Below are 13,189 nucleotides of genomic sequence, written 5' to 3'. Positions count from 1 at the left end.
AGAAGAGTGGGCTTTGCATCTTGCCCCACTGCTCACTGGCAAAGCCCGAGCTGCATATGTTGCAATGGACATTGAGGAAACAATGAACTATGTTAAGGTCAAGAATGCTGTTCTGTATAAATATGAAATCAATCCAGAGACCTATCGTATCAGATTCCGTACCAGCGTCGTGGGAGATGATGAGACACCCAAGGAGCTGCAGGCTCGCCTCAAGGACCTGTATGACAAGTGGATGGCTGCTAAAGAAAAGACCAAAGAGCAGATTGGGGATGCCATTGTCATGGAACAGTTCTTGAGAATCCTGAACCCTAAGCTCGAGACCTGGGTCAAAGAGCGCAACCCCACATCTTCCAAAGAAACAGCAGAACTGGCAGAATTTTTCCTGGCTGTCCGCCGGACTTCAAAAGGGTTCCCCACTCCCAGATCCAACTCTGCAGCTTCATCTGGTAAACCAGCAGGCAGTAATGGGCATAGAGCCAGAAATTTCAAGCAAGGCCCCTGTGGCTCAAGTAACAGTAATGTTAAGGAGTTCAGAAACAGAAATCCTTTAGCATGTCACTCATGTGGTCAGACAGGGCACTTCAAGGCAGATTGTCCAACGAAGCATGTCAGTAAGACCTACATAGGTTTTGCACCCAGATCAGATGGCAGGCAGTTGGAAAGTAGGGAGCAGCCAGACTGTTTTGACGAGGAACGTACAGCCTGTGTATTTATTGAGGATAAACCATGTGTAGCCCTCTTAGACTCAGGCAGCAATCGCACCTTGGTTAGGCCAGACTGTCTTCCTAGGGATGTGATCTTCGATGAGGGAAAGGTTAGCGTCTGGTGTGTCCATGGCAACAAGGTAGAATACCCCATAGCTGAGATAGCCATACAGGTTGAAGGTCAACAGTATTTGCTTGCAGTCGGTGTAATAGAGAAGCTCCCATACCAGGTAGTGCTAGGCAGAGACCTCCCAATCCTCTGTGAGCTCATAGCCAGTCACGGGGTTGAGCAAGGTTCTAGCAGAGCCAGCAAGGGTATGGTAGCAGTCACAAGGTCCAAGCATATCCAAGCAGAGTCTGAACCAGCTTTGGGGTGGGATGAGCTACCTTTTGCAGATGATGATGTGCCAGGTGCTGAAGGAGCCAGTCAGCCTCGAGCCAAGAAAAGCAGGAGACAGCGAAGGCAAGACAGACTGAGGGGAACTGAGCTAGTAGAGCCTGTGCCTGAACTTGGTAGTTCTGAGATGCAGCTTATTCCTAGTAACATCACTCAGTTGCAGAGGGAGGACCCTTCTCTAAAGCCCCTGTTTGCCAAGAGTGTCCCTGAGTCAACCCAAGTGACAGAGAAGGGCAGTGAGGTCTTCGTGTTTGAGCAAACTAGGTGACCAGCTAGTTGTTCCCCAAAGTTTAAGGCCCATTGTTCTCCAGCTGAGCCATTCTGTTCCTTGGGCAAGCCATTTAGGTCAGCTTAAAACCTTCTCAAGGATGATTTCTCGCTTTTATTGGCCACAGCAGTATGCAGACACTGTCCAATATTGTAAAGCATGTCCGCAGTGCCAGTTAACAGCCCCAGGCAGAAAGGGAGATAGGGCCCCACTAGTCAGCATGCCCATTATTGACATCCCTTTCTCTCGCATTGCCATAGATATTGTCGGCCCACTAGAGAAGAGTAGTTCTGGCCACAGGTACATACTGGTAGTGTGTGACTATGCTTCAAGATACCCGGAGGCATTCCCACTAAAGAAGATCAAGCCCCGTCAGATAGTCAACTGCCTGGTCCAGCTGTTCTCTAGAGTCGGGATCCCAAAAGAGATCATCACGGACCAGGGGACTAACTTCACCTCTAAGCTGCTCAAGCAGGTGTATAAGATGCTGGGGATTCGTTGGGTGAGGACGAGCCCATACCATCCACAGACTGACGGCTTTGTAGAAAGATTTAAAAGACTCTGAAATCCATGCTGAGGAAGTTTGTGACGGACACGGGGTCTGACTGGGATCAGTGGCTCCCTTTCCTTCTCTTCACCTATAGAGAGGTACCCCAAGCTTCCACAGGCTTCTCCCCTTTCCAACTCCTGTATGGCCATCCAGTGCGGGGTCCACTGGACGTTCTGAAGGAGGCCTGGGAGGAACCGAAGCAACAGCAGCACTGCAGTGTCCTCTCGTATGTGTCGAAGATGAGAGACAAGCTTGACCAGTATCAAGAGCTCGCCAACAGCCAACTAGCCGGTGCCCAGCAGCTCCTCCTCCCGGAGGAGGTCTTTCCAACAGGGCCAGAAGGTTCTCCTACTGCTGCTAACTTCAGATTCAGGCCTCTTGGCCAAGTGGCAGGGGCCATACGAGGTCACAAAGAAGGTGGCTCCCGTAACTTATGAACTGTATCTACCTGACCGGCGCAAGAAGCACCAGGTGTTTCACTTGAACCTGCTGAAGGAATGGATGGACCAGCCAAAGGTATCGACACAGTTGTGGGCACGGACCATAGTCGATGAGGAAGAGCTGCAGGAGCAGTATTTTCCTTCTTCAGCTGGGATCCAAATACTGCCGGACCTGAGTCATCTAGCATCTGACCGTCGCAAGGAGTTAGAGGCACACATGCCTCTTGAACTGTTCAGTTTACAGCCTGGTAGAACAGACGTCATTCAGCATGAGATCAGTCTCCTCTCTTCAACACAGTAACCCATCAGGGAAACATCCAGCAGAGTTCCAGCAAAGCTCATTCCAGCGCTTAAGCAAGAGGTGGAAGACATGTTGGTGATGAGAATCATCGAACCCTCTCGCAGTGAGTGGTGTAGCTCTGTGGTACTGGTCCCTAAGAAGGACGATCCAAAACTGAGGTTCTGTGTCAACTTTTCTCGTCTGAATGATGTGTCAGCCTTTGACCCTTACCCGATGCCAAGGGTTGATGAACTGATTGACCGCTTGGGGAATGCTACCTACCTGACGACCCTTGACCTCTGTAAGGGGTATTGGCAGGTACCCTTGACAGAGGCATCCAAGGACTTAACAACTTTCAGAGTGCCAAGTGGACTGTTCCGGTTCCGGGTGATGCCCTTCAGACTGCATGGAGCCCCAGCGACCTTCCAGAGGTTGGTGGATGAGGTGTTGAGAGGAGCAGATGACTACGCCGCGGCCTACATCGATGACATTGTAGTCTACAGCAAGATGTGGGAGGACCATGTGGAGCACCTGTCAGATGTTCTTCGCAGTATCCAGAATGTAGGACTGGTCATCAATGCAAGGAAGTGCCACATCGCCAAGCCTGAGGTCCAGTGTCTGGGTTACGTCATCGGTGGTGGAGCCATTCACCCTCAGGTGGGGAAGGTCGAGGCCATTGAAGCCCGTCCATTGCCATCTACTAAGAGACAGGTACGATCATTCCTAGGGTTGGTCGGCTGGTATCGCCGATTCATCCCTGATTTCTCTTCCCGTTCCGCAGTTCTCAGTGATTTGACCCGAAAATCCAGCCCCGCTAAGGTTAAATGGACACCAGTGTGTGAGGCTGCTTCTAATTATCTGAAAAACTGTTTGTGCAATGAGCCTGTGTTGCAATGCCCAGATTCTGATCTCCCTTTCACTGTGCAGACAGATGCTTCCGGGAGGGGTCTTGGGGCTGTGCTGCTGCAGGGAGAAGGTGATAACCAGATGCCGGTGCAGTACATCAGCCGCAAGCTCTTCCCGAGAGAAGTAAGGTACTCAACTGTTGAGAAGGAGGCCTTGGCAGTGAAGTGGCCTCTTGACTCCTTAAAGTACTATCTGATTGGCAAGGAGTTTCTTCTAGATACTGCTCATCGGGCTCTGCAATGGATACACAGAATGAAGGACACCAATGCGAGAATAACCCAATGGTACCTTTCTCTCCAGCCTTATCGTTTCCAGGTTAAATACAAACCAGGATACAAGAATGTCATCGCCGATTTCTTGTCCCGTTCCTCTGATGAGTAACGTGCTTAAGGGGGGGGTGGAGTGTGACAAAGTGGGTATGACCGCATCATTTGTCACTGTTAACATTATTTCTTTATCCATAAGTTAAGCCCATTGGTACATCTCTGCATGTTTGTTAATTCTATCACATATTGAGTTGACCGGTAATTTCACTGTAATGCGAAGGCACATAACTATCAGGGGTCTGTTTGTGTTTAGCATTATATTTTGTTGAGATTTCCAAATTCCATATTTTCGGTTTAACACAGTAATGACAGACAAACAGTGTTGCTATTTCATTTACCTTTATTGTTGTTTTTGTTACAGGATTTTCAGAATTGTATAGTTAAGTTTTCTTTGTTCACAGAAGTACTCTTACCTGCCGCGGGAAACGACTGTTAGGGAGGGGGCCGCCCTGCACTTGCGTCTGTTATGTGGTCGATGACGTCAGCGATGATGTCATGGCCTATTCCATGTCGGAGGGGGGTTCTTACCGTGCTAATGTGTATTATTCTTTTGCTGTGCGAGATCGCGGGTAGTTACTGTATGTGTTTTGGTGATGCATTCAGGTACAGTAGGAAATTGGAATTCTGTGAAAATAACACTATGGTTAATAATATATAAAAGCTGGTAATGTCTCACCCCTGTAGTGAGGTTGGTGAAGGCCAGGGGATGTGTCTGAAATCGATGGCTGTATTTAAAGAGTTGTTCTGAGGCAGCTGGAAGGGAAGGTCAGGCAGTGCAGATGCCAGTGCACTTGTCGTTATTTTGATTTTGGAGTTGAGTTATCCTCTGTTCTGTAAATCTTCAGTTTTTTTAATTTTTGTTTTCTTTTTTGTGTTGCACTTTTGGTTGCACTGTAAATAAATGTCCACCTGTGGGACCTTCAAATCGCCTTCTGAGTCAGCCTCCTAGTTCTCTAAAGGCCCTCAGGCTACAGCTATCTCACAAAGTTTTTTCTTTTAAATGCAAATGCTTCAAATTTAACGACTCAAACAAATTCAAATGTTTGCAATCTCTCCATTAATCATCTTTGATCATACTGGATAGGTATATAAATAGAGGAAATTTTGCATTCCTATAATGCAAAATATAACAGGTTCAACACCGGCTGCGTTAGATATAAAGCAAATCTGTAAGCCTGTGACAGTGAGACCCTCCTTTTTAAACAGAATGAAAGGATAAGCAAACAAGAAATTCTCACTTCAAATGGAGTCCTCCCCAAGTTTCTAATGCATTTTATGCACTGTCTAGGAAAACCCCCCTAGAGCGCTTGTTTATCGTTGTTTTGATGAGGAGGGGAGCAGAGGAAAGATTGCTCTGCAGGATATACAGAGATACTGTGCATCTTCCAGGTTAGCACAGTTCAAAGGATTCGCCTACCTGGCCTTAGGAATGGCCACTATCGTTTAAGTTCACAAGTGAATTAATTCCTTTTGTTACTTATCAAAAATGCAGGGAAACTTAACTTCCAGCTGTTTATTTTCATTTCAAGTATTGCTCATCCATTTAGATCTATGGGTTGCTATTCTGGGGAGACGGAGAGAGAAAACCAATGTATGAGGAGTGTCTGTATTTAGATTAGTGACCTGGAGGAACAGTTCTCTGCATGTCAGACTGAGGCTCAGGCGCTGCTTGGTAGACATGTATCACCAGTGCCATCTTGTGGAGTGAGAGGTGTATTGCTTCTGAAGACACACTCTTTCCAAACAAGATGCCAATGTTTTGTTTTGTTTTTCTTCTTGAAGCTTCACAATTTAAAACCCTGCTACACCTACTGTCCTTAAATATATTTACTGTTGCTTCTTTGAGGAAACCTTTGAATTTTAAGAGTTGAGCGGTCTATTTAAATCTAACCTTGGGTGCAGGTTGTCAAGTTAAACAGACTGCATGGCTGCAATAGCCACGAGACCACAGGCATCAACTCATTTTCTCTGTAATGTTCCAGTCAGTCTGGTGACCTGATGGTTAAATAATCTCTCCCTGTACCGTTCCTGCAACGGGCTGGAGGCACAATAATGTCAGCCGTCATCCTTCAACTGCTCCCACTGTGAGAGGCAGCATGGCACAGCAGTAAACACTTGCGCTGTGTCAGTGGCTGCAGGCGACACAGAAATAGTCCTCCTCTCCCAGGGCCCAGCGCTCACTCTCTCTTCAGGGTCTCTGACTCACTAACCAAGGAATAGCACAGACTTTGCAACTCTGTTAGTAGCCTTTCATTATTTCTGTAATCCGTTACAATCTCCCCTTCCCATATGGCGGACTTCCGATGAGCTGCTGAACAGTAAAGCGGAGTGTCTGCTGAGATGCTCTCTGTGTATTATTTCCCACAATACGCCAATATTGGGTCTGCTGCAAAGCGTTGGGGAGTCTGTGTGGAGAAGGTTGTAGTGGTGGCTGTGGTTGTCAGTGAACTTCTGGTCTTGTTTTCTGTGTGCATGTGTGTGTGTGTGAGAGGGAGAGAGAGAGTGTGTGTGTGTGTGTGTGTGTGTGTGTTGTGTGTTAACCCTATGGCAAGGTTGGATTGTGTGGTACACAGCTGTGCATGTGGGTGTAGAGAGAGAAGGCTAGGCACAGTAGACAAGCCCAGCTGCCAGACAGCTCCCTCAGCAGACCGTATCCCCCCCTCTCCCCTCCCCTCCTCACTCATACACACACACACACACACACACACACACAGGCTCAATCCAAGCCAATGTGCACCCCCCACCACCACCAACATAACACGCACAAACAGGCTCAGTTCAAGCCAATGTAACCCCTCCACCTCTCAAACACACACACACACAGAACACACACACACACTCGGCAGGCCATGGCGAGACACTCGGCTGTCCTCAGCTCTGGGCATGTCACATGCTAATGTATTCATCCACCCACAGCAACTGGAGGAGCAAGGCTCTTAAGTACAGTCCAATCAGTCTCTGGCCTGCTAATGGCTCCATTCCAGTTTCCTACAGTAGCTTTTCCCTTCTCTTCAAATGCCATGTTGTCAACTGTCCCCCAACACTGCACAGCCCAACAATATGGCTTTGAATTTTCAAAGCAAAAAGCACTTCAGTTCCATTATCTGAACAGTAAAGGCAAATTGACTCAGTAACCCCTTAGAAGCCAGCTGTTTCCAACATTTACTATAGCACCTGTAAACCAACCTGATTGATTTTATTTGTTAGTGTGGACGACACTGTCTGCTTGTAGTTCATGTACTGTGTGAAATTCATCGTGAGAAGCATTCTCTTACATCCAAAATGTCAACTTTTCATAGACTAAGAAAAACAGCCTTGTTTTTAGCTTGACGGCCATGCATTTTTAGTTTATCTAATTGGTTTTTTTTAAGATTTATTTTTGGCATTTTATGCTTTATTGACAGAGAGATAGACAGGAAGGTATGGGAGAGAGAGGGGAGGACATGCAGCAAATCTAATTGGTTTTGAAAGGTTTCCATAAACCCAAGGACTGTAGAAAAATCTCAACCCAAAGAGGAGCGGAGAGCATGTAATCCTTCTGCTGAAGTTAAAACATGAAATTCACCAAAATTGGAGTTACAAGGTTTTCACCCAATAGCAGCGATACGGTTAGGAACAGCCTGTTTCTCCTCTGGACTGCCAGCATTGTGAGATACTGCATCTTACGTTTTCATTCATGCTAACAAGGGAGACAAGTGAGAGGCAGTTCAATTTTAAAAAGTGTCATGTGACATTAATCTGTCAACTAGCTCACCCTATCACACCACAGCAAAACAAATAAAGAAGATGCGTCGCATTTCAGTGAAGAAGATTTTGTTTTAATTATTACATTAACTTTCCATAAAAATCTATTCTATATTCAGCATAAGGGAGGCCATCGACAACCCAAGACAATAGAAACAACAAAACATATAAGGCAGAAATAAGCAGTGGACATACCTCAACATCTCACAAACAACAGTGCTTTAAGGAACAGGCAGGGCAGACACACAAAATATATACAAAAGTAAGCCTCTGCAAAGCAAAAAAAAAGCAGCTCAGTCCCCACCCAAAGACTACCATGCCGACGGATTTCAATGCAATACAGCAATGCAACCCAGCGTAATTATTGATTGTCACAATTTTGCATAACCGTGTACTTGTACAGTATGTATACATTCAGAGACACAGAACCCTTTGGCTGACACGGGGTTGTAAAGCAGCATTTAACTCCTGTCCTCAGGTGCTAGGGCAGATGGAGGTCAGCATGTCTGTCTGTCCTCACTCCGCAGCTACAGCCCCGGTGAAAATACAACCAATTTAGCCATGATAGCACTCACGATCAATATGGCCTCAGCTCTGGTAGGACTTCGGGGCCAATCAGACGCCTAGCCTGAGAGGCCCTTAACAAACTGGGACAGAGAATAAAGAAAGCGCAGACTCAACTGGCCAAAGAGCAGGAGAGGAGAGGAGAGCACCAGAATGGCAAGTGCACCATAGAAAACAGCAGTGGTAAGACATTATACAAAATAAGTAAATAACCAAAGACAGTTGAGATATGATTTCAAAGAGATGCTGATTGATACTGTAGATACTGATTATTAAAGGTCTATACAGTACATACATTATGTGTTTTACTGCATAGCCCCTACTGCCTGACTGTTGAAAAAGGTAAAGAGGTATGTCCGCTGGAAAGGGAGAACCAAAGCACATATAATACATGTTGGAATCAGACACAAAACAGAGGATATCTACAAAGATAACAACAGGATAATGATGCTGCACAGAGCACTTTAGTCCAAAACTGTGAAAATACCAAAGTTGATTATATGGAATGCTTTACAAATTAAAAATCGGTCTTAAAAAAAAAGAAACTACCAAATAAGCTTCCTGGTATTACTTTCATATTCTCTGTAATATTCCCTCGTGTTTACATATGTAAATAGAAAAACAAATGTGCCTTTTTTATACAGAATTTAGAAATTCACAAAATAAATAAATTCATTGCGGCCTTAAAATTGAATCTCAATTGTATATTATATGTATATATATATTCATATATATATTCCATTTCATATAAACAGGATTTAAACCTTGGAGATACAAGCCTCTGTAGCAGAGGCTGATAGAATCTGTTTTATCCTGTGTATTCTCTCTTTCTCTCTCCATTCCTCCTTCCCTATCTTGCTCTGCCTCAGGTCTGCAGCTATATACAAACAGGTCTGATATTGGACTGTCCTTGGTGGACAGAAAATGCCCATTTCCATAGTAACACAGTGTTTTAAGGCCAGGAGTAATAGAGACGGAATGCATACCTTTTGTCTATATGAAAATAAAGGAGTAATAAGGTCTGAAAAGTCAGAAAGTCTGAAAAAACCATCCAGTCCATTTTATGCTTTCCCAGACATTTCCAAGCGTCTTGAGCTGTTTGAACTTCCTGTAAGGCACTCTTCAGTTAAACTCTGTGGTGTGTTTTCATCTGATTGGACAACATGACATTGCATCCATCCCTCATGCCTGGGAACAGGAACTAGTGTGTGGTTAAAAAAAAAAAAAAAAAAAAAAAAGGAAAAACCACACACGCTCTCTCAAGTCTGATTTCATTGCACCTTTTGGCATTCAATCTCCTGTTTTTGGTTTGTTGCATTGTCCTATTTGGAGCAAAATCCTCTTGAAGCATTGCTACAAGTCCAATGAGATGTACAGGTAAGAAAATTACTAATCTAACTGGCACATTTGGTATACAGGGATCCCTGGTTAATCCAATGGCTGTTCTCCTAGAGAGGAAGGTTAGTCTGTGTGTGTGTGTGTGTGTGTGTGTGTGTGTGTGTGTGTGTTTGTTGGGGGTCATGTCTACAGAAGATAATCCCAATTCTGATCGATGACATCTTACATCTGAAAAACTAAACACTCCCTTGATGTTCAAAATTAGGCACATGGTCACAAAATATGTGAGTAAACAAAAAATCCTGAGGCCAAATTGACCAAGCTTTAAGAGCAACAAACTGCAAGATCCCTTGCTCTGATCTTTGATCAGATCATTGTGGTAGGAAAAGAAAAAAGTCTGTGATCAAAATTGATTCAATTGTTGTTTTTGTTTCACCGTGTACGGAAGAGTCCTGCAGCCCTAGGCCTCTGTGGGCTCTGTCTTTATCTGGATAAAGTTTGCAGGGAGTTGGACAGAGAGTGGCAGCTCCTGCAGGCCTTTGATTCCCTGCTCAGGCTGCAGGGACATTTCCCCGCGCACTTCCAGCTCCTCCACAGGGGTCAGACCCTCACTGGGGCTGCTGCTCTGGGAAAAGTATCCATTAACTGGAGTTTCGCTTCCAGCCTCGTGGCTTTGACTGGTACCAATGATCACAGTTCTATAATTAAGCTCTGCTTCCCCAACCTCCATCTCTTCCTTCTCAAAGGTATTTGCCAGTGATGGATCACTGTTGACCAGCGACTGGAAGTAGTTGGGATCCAGCATCTCCTCTTTAACCTGCAGCCCATGGAGGTCGCTGGACTTGAGCACGGTGGCAATTACGGTGCCAGGCTGCTGTGCCACCATGGTCTGCCCGCCGGTCGTGTTGAGGGTGACCAGGCGGGGGAGACCATTGAGGCTGGAAGCAGTGGAGCTGATGACTCCCGGTGGGGAAGTGCAGGAAGAGGGGGAGGTGGTGGAGGCGCCCAGGCTCGTGACCAGGAGCTGCTGGCGAAGGCTGTCCTGGAGGCTGCTTGTCCCGGTGGCTAGAGAGGCTGTCTGGATGGTCAGCACATCCTTACCGCCTGCTGTGGTAGAGGGTACAGTGTGGAGTATGACCCGAGGAGGAGAGGAGTGGCTGGAGTCCCCGTTGGCCAGAACAGTGGTGAGGGGCACAGACTGAAGCGAGCCGGGGGATGTTAGGACCATGGGAACTGAGGCAGGAGTGATGGTCCTTAAAAGAGAAAATGAATTGCTTAGAGAACCACTCAGTTGAATATCTATTCATGTCATCAACAGCCTCTTCATCTTCTTTTACAGTGTTGCTGTGCTTGACTATTCAGTATGTAACTGAACACTAAAAATATAGATAAAAATGTAAATCTAATTGAGTAGAGCTCTAGTGAATTCTACACAAAGTTTATCCAGTAAACTGCTATGATCCTAAACAGCAGCACTACGTCCCTCATTAATACAACAATCTACATTGCCAGTTGTGGTCCTGCAGAAATCTTTATCTTTGTTTCCTAAATGTAGACAATGTTTGATAGCCCTGACAAAAGCCAGACCATTACTAATGCATTAAAAATACATGTACATCAATGGGAAAATAAACCAGTTTCACTCAATTTCTGAAAAGCTGACTTTCTGTAGATACAAGGTTTCTGCAGGGAGTGGAATTCCCTTTAAGATCGTGGCCATTAATAAAAGGTTGACAGAGAGACGGCTGGAAACACGGCTGAGTCACTCAGATATTATGAGACTTTCGAGGACAAGTGTGTGTGTGTGTGCATGTCTGTATGTGTGCGTACATGTGTTTGTGTGCGCGTGAGCCTGCTATTCGACTCAGTTCGCGTGTGTCGTATATGTCCCGAACTTTTTCATGTCAAGGACCCCCAAATAGATATGCTTTACACCACATACCCCCATTAAATAAATAAAGGTTTTGTCCCTGTCTGAGAAGATTTCAGTTGTCTGTCTGTACTGTAGGTGGGGAGATAACAGTGGAGAACATCAAGCCTCTGACCAGAAGTTAAACTTACACAGCACATTCTCCCGCTGTGCTGAATTATATTGAACCAAGTAACAGTGAAATTAAACTATTCCTCTTCTTGCCCCTCTCCAAAGACCTTTGCAGTTCCCGGACCCCAGAATGGAAACCTCTGGTATATGTGACTGTGTGTATTATTCCCAAGAAAGTGTGGCCCTCCTGCAAATCTCCTACCTCATAGCGTGTGCTGGAACAGGAATGGCCATCCCCTGGTTGGGCTGCAACATATGGACGGTCAGGTGCTCGGCCTGTCTACCGCTGGCTTCCAGGTATAGACCTTCATCGCTTGGCTCTTTCTTCATCTGCCTCACCGAGACATGGTGCTGACCATGGGCCCTCCCGTGCCCTTTGGACCCTCCGCGAACCATCGACCGCCCGTTGCTGGCAGATCTCTGGTTCCCGTAGCCAGGATTGGCATCAGAGCCTGCGTCTTCGTCCTCGATCACCACCAGATCACTTGGCATCTCCTTGAACTGGTAGACCAGCCGCTGCCCCTCCACCTTAGCCAGGATGCCTCTCTGGTAGTAATACCTAGAGGAGAGAGTAGATACGGTGCTGTTTAACACATTATGGAAGATATCATTCTGAAATTGTAACCGCCTCCTCTAATGTTCATGGGTTCAGTGCTGAATGGGAATTAAGGTGTATGAGAAATACTACGATGTCCTGGGAATGGAGTCGTTCAGTTTTTCGCAGGTGAGAGCCTCGAGACACGCTGCTCCCCGGTATGTTCCTCTTACCTGAGAGCTCGTCCCATGGTCTCGTAGTTCATGTCGGGCTTGTTCTTGTGTTTGCCCCACAGCTTGGACACCGCCTTGGAGTCTACCAGCTTAAAGATGCCCTTCTCCCGTTGTGTCCACTTGATGTATTTGGGACAGGTGTTTTTATCCTGCAGTAAAGCCAGGAGGAATTCCCATAGGTAGATGGTGTTGCCTGTAATTTGAAGGAGAATAAATTAACTCATGTTTTTAACATGCGAGCGTATTAGACCTTCATGGTGGGGCCTTGGAGCCGCGCTATAGACATCTATAATTCATTTAACATTTCAGAGGTTTACTTAACAAATGCAAAATGGCAGCTATGCAATTACAGCAGAAACTACTCTTACTCTTATAACCGACGTTGTGGCAGTTGTGTGTATGTGTGTGCGCCTCGGCAGGGAATTAATTATACCGAGCTTGGCAGTAGATTACTCTAATTTGCGAGTTGCTTTGGCCAGAAGTGGTTAAAAACAGCAACCCTCCCAGCAGCCACTTGAATCCCAGACACCATGACAGGGTGATGTATATGTGTGCAGTTGAACCCGTCGTCCCCAGCCCCCTCCTCTTTCTGTGTCACACTCTGTATGGTGCAATGAGCGGCCACATCTAGCAGAACTAGTGTGGTTCTATTGGTAGTGCATCAATGTGCCCTCCAGCCCGCAATCACTTCTCTTTCCCTGTGAAACACAGCACTTTGAGATCACCTCATCAATTAACTCACCCAGTTTCAACCCCATTGGGCTGCAGGGGTTGAGGACTGCTGTTTGCCCACTCCACAAGAGGAAACACAGAGGATACACAAGAGGAGGAGAGACCTTGCTTTTTATTGGCTCATTAAAGAG

At 46.0% G+C, this 13,189-nt stretch overlaps 1 protein-coding gene across 4 annotated transcripts in view; it reads right to left on the bottom strand.

The window, feature by feature from the left end:
- Positions 1-7,667: 7,667 nt before the first annotated feature.
- The window catches only part of elf1 (E74-like ETS transcription factor 1), a 38,542-nt gene continuing 33,020 nt past the window's right edge, over positions 7,668-13,189 (bottom strand). For all 4 annotated transcript variants that reach the window (XM_071895098.2, XM_071895089.2, XM_071895115.2 and 1 more), the window contains exons 7-9: positions 12,327-12,519; positions 11,761-12,117; positions 7,668-10,770 (exon numbers count right to left, since the gene is read on the bottom strand). In XM_071895098.2, coding sequence (XP_071751199.1) covers positions 9,978-10,770; positions 11,761-12,117; positions 12,327-12,519 — 1,343 coding nt within the window. In that variant the 3' untranslated portion in view covers positions 7,668-9,977. The remainder of the gene's footprint in view (positions 10,771-11,760; positions 12,118-12,326; positions 12,520-13,189) is intronic.

Source organism: Centroberyx gerrardi, chromosome 16 (assembly GCF_048128805.1).
Source record: "Centroberyx gerrardi isolate f3 chromosome 16, fCenGer3.hap1.cur.20231027, whole genome shotgun sequence".
Classification (NCBI taxonomy): domain Eukaryota; kingdom Metazoa; phylum Chordata; class Actinopteri; order Beryciformes; family Berycidae; genus Centroberyx; species Centroberyx gerrardi.
This window is presented reverse-complemented; position numbering and strand designations above follow the sequence as displayed.